The sequence below is a fragment of the Megascapheus bottae genome, chromosome 13, assembly GCF_031878675.1.
Source record: "Megascapheus bottae isolate mThoBot1 chromosome 13, mThoBot2.hap1, whole genome shotgun sequence".
In the NCBI taxonomy this organism is placed as follows: Eukaryota; Metazoa; Chordata; class Mammalia; order Rodentia; family Geomyidae; genus Megascapheus; species Megascapheus bottae.
Window position 1 is genome coordinate 17144601 of NC_143521.1, and position 25002 is coordinate 17169602.

At 40.2% G+C, this 25002-nt stretch overlaps 1 protein-coding gene across 1 annotated transcript in view; it reads left to right on the top strand.

Moving 5' to 3' along the window:
• Nucleotides 1-214: 214 nt before the first annotated feature.
• Nucleotides 215-25002, top strand: part of Sdad1 (SDA1 domain containing 1) — a 30774-nt gene continuing 5986 nt past the window's right edge. The window contains exons 1-17 of the mRNA XM_090343412.1: nucleotides 215-398; nucleotides 1906-2010; nucleotides 2730-2828; nucleotides 4774-4884; nucleotides 7981-8052; nucleotides 8125-8225; nucleotides 9326-9383; nucleotides 10562-10636; nucleotides 12199-12300; nucleotides 13023-13092; nucleotides 13898-14001; nucleotides 16090-16147; nucleotides 17028-17086; nucleotides 18469-18545; nucleotides 19740-19837; nucleotides 20189-20265; nucleotides 21301-21427. Coding sequence (XP_090199538.1) covers nucleotides 309-398; nucleotides 1906-2010; nucleotides 2730-2828; nucleotides 4774-4884; nucleotides 7981-8052; nucleotides 8125-8225; nucleotides 9326-9383; nucleotides 10562-10636; nucleotides 12199-12300; nucleotides 13023-13092; nucleotides 13898-14001; nucleotides 16090-16147; nucleotides 17028-17086; nucleotides 18469-18545; nucleotides 19740-19837; nucleotides 20189-20265; nucleotides 21301-21427 — 1483 coding nt within the window. The 5' untranslated portion in view covers nucleotides 215-308. The remainder of the gene's footprint in view (nucleotides 399-1905; nucleotides 2011-2729; nucleotides 2829-4773; nucleotides 4885-7980; nucleotides 8053-8124; nucleotides 8226-9325; nucleotides 9384-10561; nucleotides 10637-12198; nucleotides 12301-13022; nucleotides 13093-13897; nucleotides 14002-16089; nucleotides 16148-17027; nucleotides 17087-18468; nucleotides 18546-19739; nucleotides 19838-20188; nucleotides 20266-21300; nucleotides 21428-25002) is intronic.

Genomic DNA, 25002 nt, shown 5'->3' on the forward strand with positions numbered 1-25002 from the left:
CTGTCCAGATAGTTATATATGTGAAGAAGAAAAAAACAAACAAACAGAAAAAGACCCTTGCAGCTTGGATCTTTCCGGAAGGCCTGGAGGTAGTGCCTACTGAGAAAAGGTGGACATGGAACACTTCCGCAAAGCCTTCCTCGGGGCGACTAACTTTGGGCCTACGGGGTTTCCGTAGCGCCAACATGGCGCCTCCAGTCGCGCGTCCCCGTGCTACTTCCGGTGACGCCAGTGAAGACCGAGCGGAGCTCCGCGGCGGCCGCGCTCACGCTCGCTTTCTGAGAGATCCTCGCCCGGGCGCCGCCAAGATGGGCAGCAGGAACAACAACAAGCTTCCCAGCAACCTGCCGCAGTTACAGAACCTGATCAAGCGCGACCCGCCGGCTTACGTCGAGGAGGTGGGGTGGGGAGCGGGGCCGGGGCCGGGGCCGGGGCCGGGTGGGCCCACCCTGCCGCGGTAGGGCCCCGGGTCCCTCGGACGCGCGAGGACCTTGGAGAAGGATCCCGCCTAGGGAAACGTCCTTGGCCGTCACCGAGGCGGGAAGAACCGCCCCGTTCCCTGGTTCCCGGCCCCGACCGACTTCCCTTCCTCCAGAACCGCCTGACGGGACCGAGCCCGGGACGCTGCGGGCTCGGAGAGCCAAGCGTGGGCCGGCGCCGCGTCCGGAGCTGTCAGGAGAGCAGTCCCCAGTCCTCAGCCTGGGACAGGATGGGGAGTCCGTCAGTATAACCGTGCGAAGCCGGGTTTTAACTCCTGGGAAAGCTAGCCCAGGTGTCAGAATGGGCTCTAGGAAATCCCGAGGTGTGGAGAGTTTCTGTCAGGCCATGGCGTTGGTATGCTCATCCTCTACGTTGCTTCAAGTCATTTGGACGGAGAAGTGACAGGGCCAAAGCAGTGATTTTGTATTCATTTGACGGATGCTGCAGACACCCAGTTGTGTTTCTCTGTGCCACTTGCTGCATTGTGTTTTCTTTCTGTGGCTAACACAGTTGTCTTTTAACATCTCTTCCCTGTATTTGGAGATCCCGTATACGGGAAACATTTTTTATATGCAAGTAATGTAGGAAGGAGGATACTCTTAGGGGATGCACACAGACACGTGCCTCTGATCATATAAAATATTTACAGAAGGATTTTAGGAAGTGGAAACGAGGGTTTTTTTTTAAGTAATGTAAAATATTTTTTTGTAATGTAAAAATTTTTAAGTAATGTATACATGCGTGTGTATACACTTAGAGCACACAAAGTATGTTTATATGTGTGTATATATAATATATATGCATGAAAGATGCTCAGGGATAATGATAATCTGAGTAAAAGTGGGTAAGGAAGACCTGTGCTTATAATTAGAAGCCGGTGTAGGCAGAAAGAACAGAAAGTATTAAAGTCTCAGGACAGGATCATGTGTGGTAGATTTGAAGAAGGTTTGAGTGATACCGGGTAGCCTAGAGTTGTAGCTCATGGACATTGGTAGTTTCTAAGATGAAAGTTTGGGACAGAATACTACATGAACACCCCTCTATTAAACAGGACCACTGTGCCTTGTTTTGTTTGCACACACACTTAGGCATAAATTTAGATGTACACTATTGTTGGGGTTGTTCAGATAGTAAAAGGCAGAACCAAACCAGATCTGAGTTTCTGACTCTTGCTTACTTTTCCTTACCTAACACTTGCCTAATCTAATCCTAAGGAAAGGGTCTTCTGATTGTCTATGATGTGCTTAGATTTTTTTAAGCCTCATTTGGAAGAATACAGATGAGGAAAACGAATCATGTTTATATACTCATTCAAAGCATTTTCTCTAGGCTATTAGCATGCTTGATTTACTGAGGAGACTTTTATTCTATACTGAGATAGTCATATAAATAGATGCAACAGACTTAAATTTCATTTCTCTACAGTTTCACCAGCAATATAACCACTACAAATCCAATGTGGAGATTTTCAAGTTACAACCAAACAAACCCAGCAAAGAACTGGCAGAGCTGGTAATGTTTCTAGCACAGGTAAGATGATGATTTCTGAATGAAACAAAGCTTAGTGTTACAAAGTCTGCAAACTTTTTTCAATAATATTTAACCTTATTCTATTCTGGAGTAGCAACTTCAAGTCTTTCTATAGCTTTTCTCTACTACATAAATCTCATTTTCTTACTATGGTATCTCAGGCAGTTTTGCTATATCTTTTCACAGAGCCAACCAGGACAACACTGTCAGACTTTTTGTTTTTTCCCCGGGTTGTGGGGCTTGAACTCTGGGCCTTGGTGCTCTCCCTGAGCTCTTTAGCTCAAGGCTACTACACTACCCCTTGAGCCACAGCACTACTTCCAGTTTTCTGGTGGTTAATTGGAGATTAGAGTCTCATGGACTTTAGTACCTGGGCTGGCTTTGAACTGTGATCCTCATATCTCAGTGTCCTGAGTAGCTAGGATTACAGGTGTGAGCCACTGCAGCAGCTCAGACTTTGTTTTTCTTTTTTAAATGCATTATATAAGTAAGTTGGAGCCATGTCACAAATATTCTAGAAGAACTAGAGGTTTGTAAAAAAAACACCATTCTCATGGTAGGACACATTAATTAGCCTATAGGAAAAAATGGTTATTCAAACTCATCTGCTTTCTATGAAACATCGGCTTCTACTCTCCTTTTGCAGAACATCTAAATCTGTGCATCTGAATTACTGAGAGTAAAAGCGAAACTTCAGAAAAGTCTTTGCTTTGTTACAGATTGGCCACTGCTACCCAGAACATCTAAGTAACTTCCCTCAAGAGCTGAAAGAACTGCTCTCCTACAATCATACCGTCTTGGATCCAGATCTTCGAATGGTAAGAGCAATACTTGGCTCAGCAAAATTGTATTGTATTCATGTGTGCAGCAATCACATAGAAATGTCAAGGACACATTGTTGATGAGTTTATCTTTCTCTGTCCTGTCTTGCTTTTATTCCTTTTTTTTTTTTTCTGAGTGCACGCTGCCACAAATACTTGTAATGAATCAGACCCTTCCAAGCAACCCAGATAAGACATTTGCAAATATATATCTAACAACTTTACAGCAGCCTCTTACACAAATAAATTATTTTTTTATTTTTTTGCCAGTCCTGGGGTTGAGCTCAGGGCCTGAGCACTGTCCTTGGATTTTTCTCAAGACTAAAACTCTACCACATGAGCCACAACACCACTTCCGGGCAGCTTTTTTCTATGTATGTGGTACCAAGGAATTGAACCCGGGTCTGTGTGTTTGCTCGGCAAGCACTCTACCACTAGGCCAAACTCCCAGCTTTGTCTACTCTTTACTGCTGACAGGAATAGAAACAAAATACATGTGAATGTTAGCTTACCTATTTAATGGTAAGAATTGACCTTACATTTCTGTTTCTTTGATGATATATTTCCCTGTTGAAGTACTTGTTATTAACTTCTTTTTGAGCGTTAGTATTTTCTGGTCAAATTGTGACCACTTGCCAGGGGAGTTTTCCTGGTCCTTACACCAATGCCACTGATGTTTTGGCAAGCCCCTCTACATCCTGACAGAAGTGTACTTCCTGTTTTCACCCATTCTTTCTGTCCCAAGATAATGAGTCTGCTGTTCTCCAAGGATTTCTTTTTTTCTTGTCATTTGTGGGGCTTTAACTTTGGGCCTGGGTGCTATCCCTGAGCTCTTCAACTCTAGGCTAGTGCTGTATAACTGGAAGCGCCACTTCCTGTTTTCTGGTGGTTAATTGGAGATAAGAGTCTCACAGACTTTAGTACGCCAGCTGGCTTTGAACTGTGGTCCTTAGATCTCAGCCTCCTGAACAGCTAGGATTACAGGTGTGAGCCATCAGTGCCCGGCCTTTCTTCAAGGATTTCTTATTCCAGGGAATGGAGAGTGGTATTAGAGTGGTGATTTGGATGGTAGGCTACATCATTAAGCTAGAGTACTGTACATGATGGTGAGTTTTGTATGAAGACATTCTCCTCAGAGGCCTTGCTTGGACTGTAGTTCCGTGGTAGAGCACTTCCCTAGCATATGCAGAGCCCCGAGTTCTGTCACACTGCCCTCCTCGCTAGGAACTTACCAGTCCTGGTCCTGTCTTACCTCTTATCTCACAGATATCTGAGATACTCTTATTTGGATCCCAGGATGAGGAGAGACTGTTCCCACTCCCCTTTTAATAATTTGATACTTGGTTTGAACTCAGGCCTTATGCTTGCAAAATAGGCATTCCTACCAATGAACCACACCTCCAGCCCTGGTTTTGCTGTTATTTTTTAGGTTTCATTTCTTGTCTGGGTATGTGCCTTGGTAAGATCTACTTAAGTTCAGCTTCCTGGCTTAACAGTTACTATAACTGTGTTAAACTTACTATTGTAACTATGCTACCCAACTGGGTTCAGCAGTCACTGAGGAGTCTCTTGAGCTTTTTTCTGCTCAGACTAAACCAACCTTGACCTGTGATTCTCCTGATCTTAGCCTCCTAATTAGCTAGGATTATACATGTTAACCATTAAAATCCAGCTTCTCCTCCTCATTTTTGTTTTTTGTTTTTGTTTTTGAGATGGGTCTCTCTGTGTAGCCCAGATTGGCCTTGAACTCATCTTGCTACTTCAGCCTCCTAAATGCCAGAATTACAGGAGTACACCCAACCCCTTGCTCAGAGTCTAGAAGCTATCTAAAATGGTGCCTCATTAGTAAAAGGCAGAAAGACTGTTTGGAATATATGTACTGAGTTTTCTCATTGTATTAACTTTGCCATTGTTTTAATGACATTTTTTTTTCCTTCCTAAGACATTTTGCAAAGCTCTGATCTTGCTGAGAAATAAGAACCTCATCAATCCATCAAGTTTGCTAGAGCTTTTCTTTGAACTTCTCCGTTGCCATGATAAGCTTCTACGAAAGGTAAAGAGCAAACATTAAACTGTCATGTAGAGTTCGGAGTCCCTTGAATTCTCTGTGCTTTCCATTGGCTATAATTAAGAATAATTTTTAATAGGAAAAAACTCCACTATTGTATACATACAATATGGTATTAATTGCTTACAGTTGCTGAGTATCTACTGTATGCCAGATCTCATTCTTAGTTTCTGTGTATTGTTTGCATGATGTTGATAGCTGTTAGTTCTTTGCAGATGAAAAGGCTGAGGATCAGAGAGTAACTTATTCTGGGTCACACACAGCCTCTGATTGGCTATCAGGCTCCACAACCCAAGCTTTCTACAATTGTGTACTGAGGGACTCAGTCAGGGCATGAATACTCATGTTATATCCATCTGCACGGTAAAATTAGCTTTTGTTATTAAAATTTATCCATGACTTTATGTTTACCTGTATAAAACCAGAAGCTGAAGGGTATGAAACAGAATTTCTTGTGGTACTGGGACTCAAACCCAAGCTCTTGTACTTGATAGGCAAGTACTCAGCCACTGACCTACATTGCAGCCCTGTGAAACAAATTCAGGAAGAAAAAGTTTAGTTCACATTCATTAACTTACATTTTTTTTGCAAGAAGAAACTAGTTTTAAATTTAAGGCTCTATACTTCTGGTCTGAGCTATAGGCAAAACATGGGACATGTTTTGGCACCCGAGATACTTGGATTCTTAATAACTTCATTGAGATATAATTAGGGTATAATGTGTCTGATATAGTATATAATACAGTATATAATATTGGAAATCAGGGGCCGGGAGTTTGGCCTAGTGGTTAAAGTGCTTGCCTAGCATGCATGAAGACCCGGGTTCGATTCCTCGGTACCACATACATAGAAAAAAGCCAGAAGTGGTGCTGAGGCTCAAGTGGTAGACCTCTAGCCTTGAGAAAGTCCAAGGACAGTGCTCAGGCCCTGAGCTCAAGCCCACGACTGGCAAAAAAAAAAAAAAAATAATAATAATATTGGAAATCAGTGGTGTTTAATATACTTGCACAGAGTTATGTTCAATTAAATACAATAAAATTTTAGGACACTGCTGCTACCCATAAAAGAAAGTCTATTTCATTTCACTATCACCTCCCTCATCCTGCCTCTTTGATCACTCTACTTTTAGACTTTATTGATTTACCTATCTCCAAAATTTGTACCAAGTGGAGTCACACAATATGTTATCTTTGTGACTACTTCTTATCATGTTTTTAAGGTTCATCCATGTCTGGGCAAGTATGCACATTTTGTTCCTTTGGGTTGCCAAATAATATTTCACTGTTGGGATAGAACACATTTTGTCTGGAGTTACCATTTTTTATTCATATATCAATTAATAGACATTTAGATTATTTCTACATTTTGGCTATTGAGAATGATGCTGCTATTAATATTTGTATGAACACTGATGTGGAAATGGGGTGTTTTTGTTTTTTTTTCATATATAGGGGTTTCAGAAGTGGCATTGTGACTCAGCTCAGGGATAGAGCCCAGGCCCAGTTCAAGCCCCACCAACCGAAAAAAAAGGAAAAGAAAAATTTGGGGCCAGGGAGTATAGCCTAGTGGTAGCGAGCTCACATAGCATGCATGAAGCTCTGAGCTTGATTCTTCAGTACCACTTACACAGAAAAGGCCAGAAGTGGAATTGTGGCTCAACCGGCAGAGCGCTAACCCTGAGTAATAAAGTATCCAAGGATAGTGCCCAAGGCCCTTAGTTCAAGCCCTGGGATTGGACAAAAAAATAAAAAAATAAATTATATATGTGTATATATATATATATACATACGTACATACATATAATATACATACACACACATACACACACCATATATATGGGTTTCATTCTCTTTGGTATATTGTAACTCATGGAATTATTGGATCATAAGGTAATACTGTGTTAACCTTTTTTTTTTTTTGGTGTGGGTCTTGAATTTTGGGCCTGGGCACTGTCCCTGAACTCTTCAACTCAAGGCTAGTGTTCTACCACTTTTTTATTTTTTATGGATTATGTTTACATCATATTTTAAATGACAATTTTAACAAACAATTGTTCAAGGGGGGAATCTCTAATTACAATCTCTGGGACTTAATATTTAGAACTTAATCAAAATTAGGCTAAGGGTTTGTATGTCATAGAAACATATCAATTTATGAAATAAAACATTATGTCTATAGAGTCATAGGTTTTTATGTCTATATAGTTATGTTTGTATTTCCATTACCATGTCCATAGCTTTGGGTATGCAGTTATTGAGTCCTCGCTCTTGTACTCTTTGGATTTAATAACCGCATATTAAGGATACCATGCGCCTTTTGTTCCTTAGGTCTTGACTTGTCTCACTCAACATGATTTGCTCAAGATTCATCCACTTCCCTGCGAATGCCATTATTTTATCTTGTCTGTTGGCTATGTAGAATTCCATTGTGTATATATACCACATTTTCTGTATCCATTCATCTGCAGTAGGGCATCTGGATTGTTTGTTCTACCACTTTTAGCCACAGCACCACTTCGAGTTTTCTGGTGGTTAGTTGAAGATAAGAGCCTATCAGACTTTTGTGCCTGGGCTGACTTCGAATCACTATCCTTAATCTCAATCTCAGCCTCCTGAGTAGCTAGGATTACAGATGTAGGATTATACCGGCACCCAGTTTCCATGTTGTTTATGAGTAACTTTTCTTTTTTTTTTTTTTTCTTTTTTACTAGACCTGGGGCTTGAACTCAGGGCCTGGACACTGTCCTTGGAAACTTTTTGCTCAAGGCTAGCATTCTGCCAGTTGAGCCACAGCATAGCTTCCAGCTTCTTCCTGTGTATGTGGTACCAAGGAATCATACCCAAGTCTTTGTGCATGCTAGGCAAGCATTCTACCACTAGGCTATGCTCCTGGTAATTGTGAGCAATTTTTCTTATCAAGTTGCTTTTTGTTTCCTTGTTTGCTTGTTTTTGGTCTCTTGTGAAATAAAAAGTGGATGAAATTAAGCCTTCTTGTATATATGTTTTTATATAATTGTTCCAAATTAGCAAGGTCAGAAATGTTGGCTAGGTTTGATGTGTATGTTCTGTTTCTTTTCCTTAGACTTTATACACACATATTGTGACTGACATCAAGAATATAAATGCGAAACACAAGAACAATAAAGTGAATATAGTAAGTACCTTCTGTTTTCCCTGTTTACAGCATTGTACATAAAGGTATTCTAATAAGTCTTCTGTTCTTCAGGTATTACAGAATTTCATGTACACCATGCTAAGAGATAGCAATGCCACTGCAGCCAAGATGTCTTTGGATGTGATGATTGAACTCTACAGAAGAAACATCTGGTAATAGATACATGCATTTTCCTCTTGAGAAATGGATTTTTTTTTAATCAGTTGTGGGGCTTGAACTCAGGACCTAGACGCTGTCTCTGAGCCTCTCTGTGCTCAAGGCTAGTACTCTTAATACTTGAGCCACAGTGCCACTTCCAGTTTTTGAGTTGTTAATTTGAGATGAGAGTCTTACGGGGACTTTCCTGCCCCAGCTGGCTTTGAACTGCAATCCTCAGATTTCAGCCTCCTGAGTTGCTAGGATTATAGGCGTGAGCCACAGTGCCTACCTTCTTCCTGATCTTTTACTTAACATACATTAATGATGGTTTGAATCATTAACTGAGATTGAATTTTGCAAGATTATAGGTTGCATTTCTTTTTTTTTTTTTTTTTTAAACCAGTCTTGGGGCACAAAGTCAGGGCCTGACCACTGTCCTTAGGCTTTTTTCCTCAAGGCCAGTGGTCTGCCACTTGAGCCACAGCACCACTTCCAACTTTTTTCTTTCTTTTTTGAACTTGGACTTGGACTTTGGGCCTAGGTGGGCTTTGTCCCAGAGCTCTTCTGCTCAAGGCTACTGCCCTGCCCCTTGAGCCCCAGCACCACTTCCAGTTTTCTAGTGGTTAATTAGAGATGAGTCTCACAGACTTTAAGGATTTTAGTGCCAATGCTGGACTGGCTTTGACCCTCAGTTCTCAGATCTCAGCCTCCTGAGTAGCTAGGATTACAGGCATGAGCCACTGGATCCAGCTCTAGCTTTTTTCTGTGTATTTGGTACCAAGCAATTGAACCTGGGTCTTTATGTATGCTAGGCAAGCACTCTACCACTAAGCCAAATGCCTAGCCCCAAGGTTGTGTTTTTTCTAATATGTTGAATTTTTTTCCCATGTACCTTGTGTGGGTGAAGTTATCTTTTAAATTGTTAAATACTTCATCTTAATGGCTATAAGTTTGATGTGAGTGGGCTAAAATCTATTTAAATATTCTATTTGTTCATTGATTTAGCAATTTATGATGTTAAAGTCAGTATTTATTGTTACTTAGCGTCATTGTCTGTGCCTAGCAGTAGAGAAAAATGAAAACTGACTTAAGAACACTCATTGTTTCATTCCAGGAATGATGCCAAAACTGTGAATGTTATCACAACTGCATGTTTCTCTAAGATCACCAAGGTGAGCAACTCACAAGGTGCATGAAAGCACTGGTGAGGTGGTCAGTTGTTATGGATGGATGGAAGATGAGGGAGAAGATATGGAGGAAGAAGTAGCCTGTGGACATGAAGAATGTTGATTGATGCTTGCCTGGGTCACTATATTCTTGAGATGTCAGAATTATGAGCTTTTAAACACTGTATAGGTGATAGCTGCTGATGTTTTGCCTGTGATTCCTCCCGCTTCTGTTGGGCATAGGCACAGGTAAAAAGCTATATGGACTCTGCTTGACCCTTGTGTTTGAAAGGCTCTAGTGTCTGGCTTTGTGGAATGTAGAAATTGACAGTCATCCTTGAGGATGAAAAGAGAACAAGACTAAGTTTTAATGAAGTTAAATATCTTTTTGGTGGTGTTGGAACTTGGGCCTTGGACTTGTGCATGTTAAGCATGCACTTGACTGAGCTATACCACCCAGCCCTAAGGATTTAAAGGACAAATAAAACCATAAAAATAGTTACCTAATTCAGAAAAAGGAACCAAAATCATAGCACCCTTTGAATTTCTCAGATCCTAGCTAATATACATGCATATAATATCTAGTATGTATACTATATATACTATATACTACATATACTATATAATATAAGCTACCAAAATAAGAAAAAAAGTATTTGTGAGCCAGGAGGATGGCCTAATGGTAGAGTGCTTGCCTAGTATACGTGAAGCCCTGGGTTCAATTCCTCGGTACCACATACATAGAAAAAGTGGGAAGCGGTGCTGTGGCTCAAGTGGTAAAGTGCTAGCTTTAAAGAAAGCCTAAGGATAGTGCTTAGGCTCTGAGTTCCCCAGGACTGGCAAAATAATTTGTTCTGCTGGGCACCAATGGCTCAAGCCTGTAATCTTTTTTACTCAGGAGGCTGAGATCTGAGGATGGTGGTTTGAAGCCATCCCAGGCAGAAAAGTCCTTGTGAGACTTATCTCCAGTTAACCATGCAAACTAAGATTGGCACTGCAACTTAAAGCAGTAGACTTGAATGTGGTAGAGCATGGTAGAGTGTTAGTCTTGAGCAAAAGTGTTCAGGAACAGCACCTAGGCCCTGAGTTCAAACCACAGAACTGACAAAAAAAATATTGGGGTAAAAAATAGTATTTGTTTTGTGCTGTAAGCTGAGTTAAGTATACTTTCTGGTTACCTTTAGATATTAGTAGCTGCTTTGACATTCTTCCTTGGGAAAGATGAAGATGAGAAACAGGACAGCGACTCAGAATCTGAGGTTTGTTTCATCACAGATCCTTTGAAAATTTATAATTCTTCAGGTTTTCTTACTGCTCTGAGCTTAAATTATAAAATATTTGGCTGCCTGAGTGTAAAAAAAAATACCTGTCACATTTTTCATTGAGCCCCATATTAAGATTTTATTCCATGTAGACTTGGACTCATAATTCCTTCAGCTTTGTTTTTAGTTCTAAATCTGTAACTGGCTTTATGTAAATGTAGAATTATCACTATATTATTGAGTTAGTATTGTATCACAGAAATAAGTTCAAAGTGCAGGAAGAAAAGAAAATAATGGTAACTTTAAATGGAGAAAGCCAAAATTTAAGATATGATCAGGTTTTTTAAGAAATTTCAGAAGAAAGTTTAAAAAAAGGTACAACCTTACCATTTTATCATTTCATAACTAGATCGAGACACATGATAACATCTTTACAGTGCTGTGTGAGCAATGTATTTTCATCATGAAAAATTCCAGATACTAGCCGGGTGCCAGTGACTCACACCTGTAATCCTACCTACTCAAAAGGTTGAGCATCATGACTTGAAGCCATCCTGGGCAGAAAAGTCCTTGTGAGACTCATCTCCAGTTAACCACTCAAAAACCAAAAGTGGTGTTGCTCTAGTAGTAGAGTGCCAACCTTAAGTAAAAGAGGCTTAAGACAGTGCTCAGACAGTGAGTTCAAGTCCCACAACTCACAAAAAAAATGTCAAGATACTATGACAATGTCCTTCACCTTGTATTACTTAAGCTTACTTAAGCCTAAACATTTTTGTATGGATATATGTCCATAAATTCTTTTTTTAATACTTGTTTTTATTTTGTTGTTGGGGTAATGAATAGAGGGGTTACAGTTATGTTTGTCAGGTAGTGGGTGCATTACTTCTTGAACATTAATACCCCTTCTCATGTTTTTGACCCCCTTTCCCTCCATAAATTCTTACACATGTAGTTCATTTAAAAACTGTATGAAGCCAGGTGAGGTGGCTCACACCTATAATCCCAGCTACTCAGGAGGCTGAGATCTGAGTGAGGATGGTGGTTCAAAGCAGCCTGGGCACTAAAGTTCATGAGACTCTTATCTCCAATTAACCACTAGAAAACGGGAAGTGGACCTGGGGCTCAAGGGGTAGATAGTAACCCTGAGCTGAAGAGCTAAGGGACAGCCAGACATCAGTGGCTCATGCCTGTAATCCTGGATAATCAGGAGGCTGAGATCTGCAGCTCTTGGTTCAAATCCAGTCTGTGAGACTCTTATCTCCAGTTAATCACTGACAAAACTGAAAGTGATGCTGTGGCTCAAGTGGTAAGAGTGCTTGCCTAGCATGCATGAAGACCTGGGTTCGATTCCTCGGTACCACATATATAGAAAAAAACTGGGAATGGTGCTGTGCTCCAGTGATAAAGCTCTAGCCTTGAGAAAAACCCAAAGGCTCAGGCCTTGAGTTCAAGGCTCAGGACTGGCCAAAAAAAAAAAAATCTCTACCTGCTTTAGAACAAATGTGGTTTCTGTGCCTGTTTTCCTTGTTTCCAGTTTTACACAGTACTTTCTTCTTTAGGATGAAGGACCCACAGCAAGAGACCTGCTAGTACAATATGCCACAGGGAAGAAGAGTGCCAAAAACAAGAAGAAGTTGGAAAAGGCGATGAAAGTACTTAAGGTGAGACCAGAGAAGTAACATAGGACTCATTACAGTATAGGCAAAGCTCTGACTTTTGAGGGGGAGCAGAGCAGTATTAGAGTTTGAATTCAGGGCTTCTTGCTTTCTAGGTAGCAGGAAGGCACCTTACTTGTTGAGCTATACTTCCAGCCCTCCTCCTCAGGGTCTTGAGTTCTCCCTTGGTCTTTTCATTCACATCAGGTGCTCTGCCACTTGAATCACATCTCCACTTCCAAGCTTTGGCTTTTAATTTTAAGACTTTAAACAATGTTGAAAAGGTTATCAAGCCATGATAAGAAAAAGGAAAAAAATTTTTTTTTGTTTGTCTGGTTTGCTTTGTGGTACTGGAATTGGATTCAAGACCTTGTTCTTCCTAGATAAGCCTTATCACTTGGCCTGTGCCCTCAACCCCATTTCAAACCCCCCCCCTCCTTGGCCCCAAGCTCCCAGTTGTGGGGTTTCAGTGCCACATCCTGGGCGCTGGCCCTGAGCTCTTCAGCTTAAGGCTACTTCCCTACCCCTTGAGCCACTTCTGGTTTTTTGGTGGTTAATTGGGGATAAGAGTCTCAAGGACTTTAGTGACCAGACTGACTTTGAACTGCAATCCTCAGATCTCAACCTTCAGTAGCTAAGATTATAGGTGCGAGCCTTCGTTAAATCATTGAATTCTAGAGCATCACTGTCACTCAGATTGGAAAGTTTTTTGTTATTCTCTTTTTCAGAAACAAAAGAAAAAGAAGAAGCCAGAGGTGTTTAACTTTTCGGCTATTCACTTGATTCATGATCCTCAAGGTATAGAATTGTGACTTTCCAAGTTCCTTGTGGTGTTACCTCTGCCTATTCAGTTTCTGCTGCCAGAGTCATCAGGTTAACAAGATCCTCAGCACTTAATAGAAAACAACAAATGCTTTGTTGTTATCACAGGATTATGACAGAATATTGTCATGAAATGGTTTTTAGTCTATAGAAACATAAAGATGAGAAAGTCTCTCTGAGATTTGTGTTACTTACAGCACAAAAGTAGTAAGACATTATAACTTCAGTGCAGATTGGTAGTCTCTTGTTGGTCTTTTTAGTCTGCAGAATCCAGAAGATTGTGAAATCCTAGTTTTCAAACAAGGCTGCCCATTTGAATTAGCTAGATAATGTATAAAATCTGAGCTGAAGTTGTGAACCCCAGAATTGTGATTTAGTTGGTAGGGGTGTGAGTGAATATTGAGGTTTAGATGTTGTCTATACTCTAATGTCTATAGAGACATTTGCTAATCCCTGCTCTTGATATTTCTCAAATGTATATGTGCCTATATGTCACCTGGGGACCTGAGTAAAATTCACATTCTGCGAGTCTATGAAGGTCTGGGTGAACTGGCTGCTACTGGTCTTTAGAGCACATTCCAGAAGCAGGACCATGGAACATCTGTCAGTCAGTCTAGGTGGTCATGCTAAAAACTTTTGAGACTCCTTGAGGTGTGTGTAACTTGGGCACCACTGGTAATACATTTCCTTGGATTTGATCTACTCACCCATCCCTCTGCCTACTAGATCGTGCTGTACAGACATGGACCCACAGTGACTTTCTTAATCTTGTCCTTTCCAGATTTTGCGGAAAAACTACTGAAGCAGCTAGAGAGCTGTAAGGAGAGGTTTGAAGTGAAGATGATGCTCATGAACCTCATCTCTAGATTGGTGGGAATTCATGAGGTTAGAATGCTTTTGTTTCCTTTGCTGGGTATAGAAGTAGTCTTGGTGAAAGGAGGGCTATTAATGTTAGGTTGCACAGTGTCTTCATTTCAGTCTCTAAACTGTCCATACTTCCCATCTGATAACAGGTCGGAGTTTCATTTGTATATATAGTCAATTAGTGAATAACTATATTGTTTTTGTTCTTTGTATTTATTTCCCACATCCATTTATATTCTGAGCCAGTATTTCTGTATGTCTTTACTGACTCTTACTACATTCCCATTGTTTAGCCCTTCACAAGCTGAATTCCTTATTTCTTTCATGTTAAATTAATTGGTAAAGTTCCTTGGTGGTATATATGTATGTATGAGGTGGGCCTGTGGGAACCCTACACTGCTCTTACACTAACTGCTATTATAGAAAAAAAGAAAAAAGAGAGAGGGCCAAGAGGTTGGCCTAGTGGTAGAGTGCTTGCCTAGCATGCATAAAGAACCAGGCTGAATTCCTCAGTACCACATATATTAAAAAAAAAGCTGGAACTGGTGCTGTGGCTCAAGTAGTAGAGCTCTAGCTTTGAAAAAGCCCAAATATAGAGCTCAGGCCCTGAGATCAAGCGCCAGAACTGGCAAAAAGAGGTGGGAGGAGAGAGGGATGTCAAAAAGAAATAGCTATACAGGCAGTTTCATATCAATTTGATTTCGTGACTAGTGCTTTTCTGAGCACCATTAAACATCTCGCTTCTCTTAAGCTTTTTTTTAGGGGGCGGAGGTTGTGGGGAAGTCCTGAAACTAGAACTCTGGGCTTGAGCATGGTCCTTGGATATTCTCAAGACTAGAGCTTTACCACATGAGCCAGAGCACCAGTTCTGGCGTTTTCTCTGTATGCTTTGTATGTGGTACCAAGGAATGGACCCAGGGCTTCATGTATATGCTAGGCAAGCACTCTACTACTAGGCCACCCTCTTCCCCCAACCTCCCCCCGCCCCACTTAAGCTTTTAAAATAAAATGAAATGGAGTTAGGATTCAGACCCAGTGGGTTGTCTGCTTAGCATGCCCAAGGCTGTGGCATTCCCTGTCCATCATGCATCTCACCATCCTGCAAAAAGTGAAGTAGGAAAAGTAAGAGACTTTTGAAAAGTTGATAATGTTGAAAATCACATAATGAAGACACATATCAAATCTGAAGTGAAAGCACACAAGTGAAAATATTTTATTTCCTAAGAAAAACTTATCAGTCCTCTGCATAGCTGTAATTCCATAAGGGTCACCAGGTCAGTTCATGCAGTTATTTTAGTTCAGAATTGAATTTGAACTTGATGGGAAAGGAAAAGTGATTTGTAGTTTAAGCATAGTTTGAAGGAATTAATATTGGAATTTTATAGTTGGATATCCATCTTTATATTGAACTGCTCTGTTACTTCTAATGACCCAGACTAATTTTGTCATGTGGCTAAAGTAGAAAAAATTTATTTTCATATGAAGAATATTGAAAGGGCATAACCCATCTCCAGGGATTCATTTCTTAAAGCTAGTCATTGCCATTCCTTCATAACTGGACTCTTGTTACCTTTACCTAAGTAGGCTCCAAAGTGAGTATTTTCTCTTTAAAATATAGAGAGCAGTTTTTGCAAGGTAGCTGGGCTACTAGATAATAAATCAAGACTTCACAGGTTTTTGGGTGATCAGATTTATGCTAGTGCTGTTCAGAATTTATTTTTTGTTTCTTGTTCTTTTTCCAGAAGTGATAGGGATTGAACTCAGGGCCTGCTAGAGGCTATCTACAGCCCTTCTGTTTTTTAAATGAGTAATAGGCTGACACTTAACTCTTTCAACTCCAAGCTACTGAAATTACAGGTGTTTTCTAGTCTTGTTTTGGTTAACTCTGAATTTATTCATCCTTTATTTGCTTTTTTCTTTATATTCATAGAGAGCAGTATAGCGTCAGTTGAGAGTGTTCCTGCTGTTGGTTAAGACAAACAAAACCTACTCTAACATGACTACTTATTGAGACTGATGAAAAGTTGATGATATAATCACATTATGGAAACATGAAACCTATGTCTCAGTTTTATACATATTGAAGTTGGTATATTCTTTTCTCTACAGCTTTTCCTCTTCAATTTCTATCCCTTTGTACAAAGGTTTCTACAGCCCCACCAGAGAGGTAACGTACTCACTTACCTGTTCTGTCAGTGGCCTTAACATTAGAATACTTTTTAGTACAATCATAACAAATCTAGACTCATTAGAATTAGGAGTTAAGCATTCCTGTAGCAAAGAAAGGAAGAAATCCCTATTTACTTTCTAGAATTGCGAATAGACAACTGCATGCACTGTGGATGATTTAAAAGGTTAAAAAAAAAACCAAATGAAACAAATGATCTTTATATCTAGAACTTGTATTTTTGTCATGATGAAGACCCTGTAACTATTTTGAAAACTGTTCTTGTAAAAATATTTAGGGAACTGAGAGTGTGGCTTAGTGGTAGAATGTTTGCCTAGTATGCATGAAGCCCTGGGTTCTATTACTCAGTAATATATAAACAGAAAAGGCCAGAAGTGGCACTGTTGCTCAAGTGGTAGAATGCTAGCCTTGAACAAAGAGACAGTGCCCAAGCCCTGAGTTCAAGCCCCAGGACTAGCAAAAAGAAAAAAAAATATATAGATAGATGTATGGATGTATGGATTTGATGTGAAGATGTATGGAAAATACTTAACCCAGTGCTTGGTTCACATTAGATCCTGAATAAATGTTAATTTCTTTCCTAACCTGGATAGAATCTAAAGGCAAACATCATCTTTTTTTTCTCCTGATGCTTTTAGTATCAGCAATATATATGAATTCCACACTGACCATACAGCAAAAACCTTACCCTCATAGAGCTTATGGTCTAAACAGACAATGCTCTGTGTAAGAGTGTATGGTCAGGAAAGGCATGTACTAGGCAGAGTAAGCAGCAGTAGAAATAAGTCTGAATTCATTGGATGGGTTAAGTCTTGAGAGACTCATTAATGGCACCCTTTCTTACCTCTTACATTTTCAGAAGTAACAAAGATCCTTCTGTTTGCGGCACAAGCCACTCACCAGCTTGTTCCCCCAGAGGTGAGAACTCCTGTCTGACTTCTGGACCTAGTCCATATAGAACTAGAGGCATGCTACTTCCTGGTGTCACTGTCCCCCCTCGATTGAAGTGAGCAGAGAAGAAACCTCTGGTGGTACTGAGGTTTGAACCAAAGACCTTGAACTTGTCAGATGGGTGAAATGCCTCTGTGCCATGCCTCCGTCTATGTTTTTCACTGGTTAGTCTGGGTATGTGCCTGAACCAAGATCTGTCTACTTCAGATTTCTGTTGTTAAGAAGTTCAGTTGTGGCCGGGAGTCTGGCCTAGTGGTAGAGTGCTTGCCTAGCATGCACGAAGACCCGGGTTCGATTCCTCAGTACCACATACATAGAAAAAAGCCAGACATGGTGCTGAAACTCAAGTGGTTGAGCTCTAGCCTTGAGAAAGCCCAAGGACAGTGCTCAGGCCCTGAGCTCAATCCCAGGACTGGCAAAAAAAAAACCCAACAAAAAAAAAGTTCAGTTGTAGTGGGTGCCAATGTCTTACACCTATAATCCTAGCGACTCAGGAGGCTGAGATCTGAGTCTCAGTTTAAAGCCAGCCTGGGCAGGAAAGTCCATGAAACTCTTATTGCCAATTAATCATTAGAAACCAGAAGTGGCTCTGTGTCTCAAAGTGTTAGAGCACTAGCTTAGAGAAAAAAGCTCAGAGCCAGGAGTGTGGCATAGTAGTAAAGTGCGCCTAGTGCGTTCGATTTCTTGGTACCACATACAAAGAAAAGGCCAGAAGTGGTGCTGTGGCTCAAGTGGTAGAGTGCTAGCACAAGGACAGTGCAAAAAAAGCTCGCCGTACAGGGTTGGCTCATATCTGTAATCCTAGCTACTCAGGAGGCTGAGATCTGAAGATCGTGGTTCAAAGCCAGCCCAGGAACTAAAGACCATGAGACTCTTATCCCCAATTAATTATTCTGACTTTGGGCTGTAACAATTTTATGACCAGAAAAGGTCAAGAATATTAAGGTTGGTTGGAGTGGCCTCTGCCTATAATCACAGTTACCACAATTACTTGAGACCCAGAGATTAAGGAGATCAAGGTTCAAGGCTGGTCTGGGCAAAAAAACAAGTGATCCTATCCAAAATGTGTATGGTCCTATCAAGCAAGTGTGAGGTGTCCTGAGTTCAAACACAGTAACATCATTGCATGTATGTGTTTACAGTAATTATGTTTCAAAGCTACCGTTCCTTCTGTTGATTAAGAGTAAAATTTAACCTGAGTATGACCCCAAAGGGACTGTTCTATCTGTGATATCCGTAGATTTGATTCCTTCCAGATTCAAAAATGAAGGCAGAGAGCTCTTTTTCCAGACTCGTGTTTGGGCACAAACACTTCACTTACATTCATTTCTTCTGTTGTTCTCCCGCAGATCATTCAGTCGTTGCTCATGACTGTAGCCAACAATTTTGTTACTGACAAGAACTCTGGGGAAGTCATGACTGTGGGGTATGTAGAACATGGTGGCCATCATAAACAAGTAAACCTGTTCTTCTCCCCCTTCCTCCCCCCGCCGCCCCAGTAACCTGGTTTGAACTCGGGACCTTGCTCTTGCTCCACTGGTGCTCTACCATGTGAGCCACATCTCCAACCTAGCCTTTTCTGAATTTATGTGTTGATTTTTGTCATTTTTATTATCTTTAAGTAATTGCATAAAAGGGTTTTAAATTATATACCTGATTATGTTTCTTATTTTGGAGATGACCTCTAGTTTGTGTTTTCTGTTCGTGTTGTCCTCAGTCTTTAGTCCCCCAGATCTGAATATCTAGGATTCAGGCACAAGCCACTGCCACCTGTTTTTATTTTACTGGTCAGAATTTTGAGGAATGAACCAGAGAAGGGTACTTTTCCTTCTAATCGGCAATTTCTCTTTTTACAGTTTTACTCTGTTGTTGGACAACCTAAGTATTTCCTCTTCTCTCACTATGAATGTGTCTTATGTGTAACAACTGATTTCATATTCTGTCACTCTGATTTGAGGGCAGTTGGATTAATTCACAAGCAATTAGAGTAAGCTCTGCTGGGTGCCATTACCTCATACCAGCAATCCTAGCTATTCACGAGGCAGAGGATTCCATTCAAAGCTAGCCAGAGCAAAAAAGCCATGAGAGTCTTATCTCCACTTAGCTACCCAAAAAGCCAGAAGTGGAACTGTGGCTCTCTAGTGACAAAGTACTAGCCTTGAGCAAAAAGTGTCAGGACCACTTCTCAAGCCCTGAGTGCAAGCCTCGGGACTGGCAGACAAAAGAGAGGAAGGGAGAGGAGGAGAGTCAGCACTGACTCGGGGGTTATGAAAATGTCCTCAAGAGTAACATGCTGACCAGTTATATTTTATGTTCTTAGGAAAGCTTACTGAACCAAATGATCTTGAAGACCTGTAATCTTTCTTACCTGTACTTACGTCTGACAAGTAAATGCTGCCCTGCCTTGCCATTTCATACTGTTCCTTCCTCTGTGAGAAAAGCTAATGGCAGCTGATGTCTGACTAAAAGATACAAGGCTACCACTCTCACATTCTTGACTGGGCTGTAATTTTAGTACTGTACTGTATAAAACCCAATTGTATTCCTTTTGCTTTCATTCTCTTAGGTTAAACAACACGTAGAATTGCTATCTTGTTAATTATTTGTTTTCCTTTCCTAGAATCAATGCTATAAAAGAGATAACAGCTCGATGTCCTTTAGCCATGACTGAAGACCTTCTCCAAGACCTAGTTCAATATAAGACACACAAAGATAAGAGTAAGTTGCATGTTACTTTCAATAGGCCAAAGAGTTTTGTGTGTGACTAATTTTATGTTACTATGGTTTTTTTGGCTCCAAAATTTCTTTTTTTTTCCCCCCCTCTTCTTTTATTTTTATTTTTATTTATTTATTTATTTTGCCAGTCCTGGGGCCTAAACTCAGGGCCTGAGCACTGTCCTTGGGCCTTCTCAAGGCTAGCAATCTACCACTTGAGCCACAGTACCATTTTTGTTTTTTTCTGTGTACCAAAGAATTGAACCTAGAGCTTTGTGTATATTAGGCAAGCACTCTTACCAGTAGGCCATGCTCCTGGCCCCAAAATTTCTAATCACAGATGTTATTTTGTAGATGTAATGATGTCCGCTAGAACTTTGATTCAGCTTTTCCGGACACTGAATCCTCAGATGTTGCAGAAGAAATTTCGGGTAAGTGAGACCTGCTTATGTTGGCCTAAAGGTATAATCCCAACTATGTTCTGTGGCTCAAGCATATAATCCCAACTCCCCAAGAAACAGAGATCTGGAGAATTGCAATTTGAGGCCAGCCAATGCAAAAAAAAAAAAAGCATGACCCCTTTTCAATATGTTCACCTGTTATCCCAGCTGTATAGGAATAATCATGGTCAAGGCCTGAGTAGCCAAAGACAAAAGATTCTACCTAAAAAATAACTAAGGCAGGAGGTGGCACTGTGGCTCAAGGGGTAGGACGGTAGCCTTGGGTTGAAGAACTCAGGGATAGAACCCAGGCTCAGAGCTCAAGCCTCATGGCCAACACAACAACAAAAACACTAACCTAAAACAAAAGGGGCTGGAAGCAAGCCAGGTGAGGTGGCCCATGCCTGTAATCCTAGCTACTCAGGAGCCTGAGATCTGAGGATTGCTGTTCAGAAAAGCCAGCTTGGGTACTAAAGAAAGTGAGACTCTTTTATCTCCAATTAACCACTAGAAAAATGGGAAGTGGGGCTGAGGTTCAAGGGCGTAGGGCGATAGCTTTGAGCTGAAGAGCTCAGGGACAGCGCCCAGGCCCAGAGTTTAAGCCCTACACACAACCCACAATAAAGAGGCAGGAGGCATGGCTCAGCGGTAAGTACTTGCATAGTAAGAATGAAACTATGACCATCTGTTTCCTTGGAAGTTTTTGATGCTGCTAACAGATTGGAAGCTCCAAGTTCAATCAGTTTCTGATGCCTGTGTAACAGTCCACTCCCCAGTCAACTTCCATCTCTTTCAAATGAGGAGCATATGTAACAGAGGGACCATACTTTTACATCCATAACTACAAATGTCTGCATTAGGTTCAGAAAAGAATTACTAAGGTAGTGGACAGCATTCTGAATTTACTTTGACTAGAGACATAAGCAGACTATTATTTGATTGCCTCCATTTTTTAATAGCTTTCTCAGAATTCGGTCTGGACAGTATTCCTAATGATCACATCTTTTGCCATCCCTCTTCTCTTAGGGTAAACCTACAGAAGCCTCTGCAGAAGCGAGAATACAGGAATATGGAGAATTAGATGCTAAAGATTACATTCCAGGAGCTGAGGTTCTAGAAGTTGACAAAGAAGAGAATGCAGACAGTGATGAAGGTTCATTTTCCTTTGCTTTCCTTCCCTGTCTCCTTTTCCTTTTCTCTTTTCATGTTGATTCCTTTCCTTCTAGGCTACCCTGTCAAACCCTGAAGATTCGCTTTTATTGCACTATTTTTCAGAACATGTCTGGATGAGTTAATCAGATACTTGCGGTAGTACAAATTCAGTATACAATTAGGATTTTTTAATCAATTTTTATTGTTTGGTGAAGTTTGACAAGACAATCATTTTAGAAACATTATACATAAAATTTTGTATACTACTTTTTTTTAAAGATATTTTAATCTACCTGGAGTTCTTGGGTTCAAGTTAACATTTTATTGTTAACTGTTTCTTAAAAGTTTTTTCAGATTACGCTAATCAACATTGCATAAGCATTATTTTCTGAAATATTTGTCATCTCATCTGTTTTTTAAATGCTTTATCTCCTTTGTAGGTGACAAATGGTAGCTTCTTTAATTTGGATTTTCTTTTTGTTTTGGTCGGTTGTGGGGCTTGAGCTCTGGGCCTTGGCACTGTCCCTGAGCTCTTCAGCTCAAGGCTAGCACTTTTGTCAGTTGAGCCACAGTGCCATTTCTTTTTTTTTTTTTTTTTTTTTGCCAGTCCTGGGCTTGAGCTCAGAGCCTGAGCACTGTCCTTGGACTTTCTCAAGGCTAGAGCTCTACCACTTGAGCCTCAGCACCACTTCCGGCTTTTTTCTATGTATGTGGTACCGAGGAATCGAACCCGGGTCTTCATGCATGCTAGGCAAGCACTTTAACCACTAGGCCAAACTCCCGGCCCCAACACAGTGCCATTTCTTGTCTTCTGGTGATTAATTGGAGATAAGAGTCTTACTTTCTGTAGTGCTTGGGGCTGGCTTTGAACCATGATCCCAGCCTCCTGAGGAGCTAGGATTACAGGTGTGAGCCACTGTGCCCTGCTTTCAATTTGGATTTTTATTGTGAATAAGCTTGAAATAATTTTATATCTCTTGGCCATAAATATTGGCTTTTTAAAAAATACATAGAAATCTGGGGCCGGGAGTTTAGCCTAGTGGTAGAGTGCTTGCCTAGCATGCACGAAGACCCGGGATCGATTCCTCAGTACCACATACATAGAAAAAAAAAGCCAAAAGTGGTGCTGTGGCTCAAGTGGTAGAGCTCTAGCCTTGAGAAAGTCCAAGGACAGTGCTTAGGCCCTGAGCTCAAGCCCAGGACTGACCAAAAAAAACCAAAAAACATATATATATAATTGAATTATTTTTTCAGTGTTTCAATTTTTTATTTAAAGAATTTGTTAACATTGATTTTTACATCATATTTCAAATGACATGTTTAACAAATATTCAAAAAGGGAATCTATATGCAATCACTAGCACTTATATTTTAGAACATAATTAAACTTAAGCTGAGGGTTTGTATGTCATAGATACATATCAACTTATATAACATTATGACAGAGTATATATCCCATCATAGACTTATGTCTATGTAGTTATGTTTATATCTCCAAGACCTTGTCCATAACATTGGGTACCCAAATATTGAGTCATTGCTCTTAAACTGTTTGGATCTAATATCCACATATCAAGGAGACCATGCGCCTTTTGTTCCTTTGGTCTTATCTCACTCAACATGATTCTCCTTAGTTTTATCCACTTCCCAGTGAATGCCATTATATCTTGTCTGTTGACTATGTAGAATTCCATTGTATATATTTATGCCAAATTTTTTGTATCCATTCATTTGTAAGGGGGCATCTGGGTTGTTTCCATCGCTTGGCTATTGTGAATAGTGCACAGATGGACATGTCTGAGCAGGTGTCCTTGTCATATCCTGGGTTATGATGCTCAGGATAGATAACCAGGAGTAGTATGGCTGGATCATAGGGAAGGTCTATTTTTAGTTTTTTAAGAAACCCAAACTGCCTTCCAGAGTGGCTGTACTAGTTTACATTCCCAGCAGCAGTGCAGTAGTGTTCCTTTTTCTCCACAACTCTGCCAGCATTTGAATATTGGCCATTCTGATTGGTGTAAGGTGGTATTTTAGGGTTACTTTTATTTGCATTTCCTTTATGACCATGGATAATGAGCATTTTCTCATGTTTTTTTGCTATTTTAACCTCTTCTTTTGATAAGTCTCTCTTTAGTTCCCTTGCCCACTTAGTGATTCATTTGTTGGGTTTGGGGGAAGATTAGTTTCTTGAGTTCCCTGTAAATATTAGATATTAAGCACTTGTCTGGTGTGTGATTGGTAAATATCTTTTCCCAGTTGGTTAGCTGTCATTCTACTTTAGTAGCTATGCTTTTATCTGTGCAGAAACTTATTTTTAGGTAGTCCTATTTGTCGAGTCTCTCCAATCTGTTGTGACCCTGGGATTCTGTTGAGGAAGCTTTTGCCTGTGCCTACGAGTTTCAGTTCTCCTACTCTATCATGTACCAGTTTCCGGGTTTCAGGTCTGATATTGAAGCCTTTGATCCATTTTGAGTTAATGCTTGTGCATGGTGATAGGCTGGGATCAATTTTTAGTTTACTGCATGTTGCTACCCAGTATTCCCAGTGCCAGTAATTGAATGGGCTGTGTTTGTTCCACTGTATATATCTGGCTCCTTTGTTGAATATGTTTTATTTCTGGATCTTCTATTCTGTTTTATTGATCTTCTGATCTGTTTATGTTATTATGGCTGTATAGTAGAGTTTGAAGTCTGGTATTGTAATACCACCTGCATTTTGCTTAGAATTGCTGTGGCTATTCGAGGTCTTTTGTTGTGCATATGAACCTTTAGATTACACCTTGTATTTCAGTAGAGAATGTCTTTGTGATTTTGATGGGGATTGCATTGAAATTGTCTATCAATTTTGGCAGTATGGCTATTTTCACTATGTTGGTTCTCCCTATCCATGAGTATGGGATGTCTTTCCATTTCCTAGTATCTTCTAATTTCTTTCATTAGGCTTTTATAGTTTTCATTAAATAATTCGTTTACATCTTTGGTTAATTCCTAAATATTTTATTCATTTGGGGGCTATTGCAAATGGGATCATATTCTTGATTTTTCCTCTTTGTGTATTGTTGGCATACTGACTTTTGAAGGTTGATTTTGTGTCCTGCCACTTTGCCAAAATGTGGTTTATTAGTTCTGGGAGTTTAGGAGTGGAGTTTATTGGTGGTTCAGGTATAGGATCATGTCATCTGAAAACAGGGATGGTTTAATTTCTTCTTTTCCTATGTGGATCCCTTTGACATACTTCTTTTGCATTATTGCTTTGGCTAAGGGTTCCAGTACTATATTGAAGAGAAGTTGAGAGAGTGGGCATCCCTATCTTGTTCCTTATTTTAATGTAAAATTGTTCTAGTCTTTCTCCATTTACTGGCTGTGGGTTTGTCATATATGGCTTTAATTATTTTAAGGAATGTACCTCCTATTCTTGTTTTTTTCTAGTGCTTTCAACATGAATAGATGCTGTATTTTGTCAAATGTTTTTTTTTCCATATATTTTTATTGTAATTAATAGAAGGGTTACATTACATTCGCCAGGTGGAAGGTGCATTACTTCACATACATTGATACCCTTTCTCATGTCTTGGTC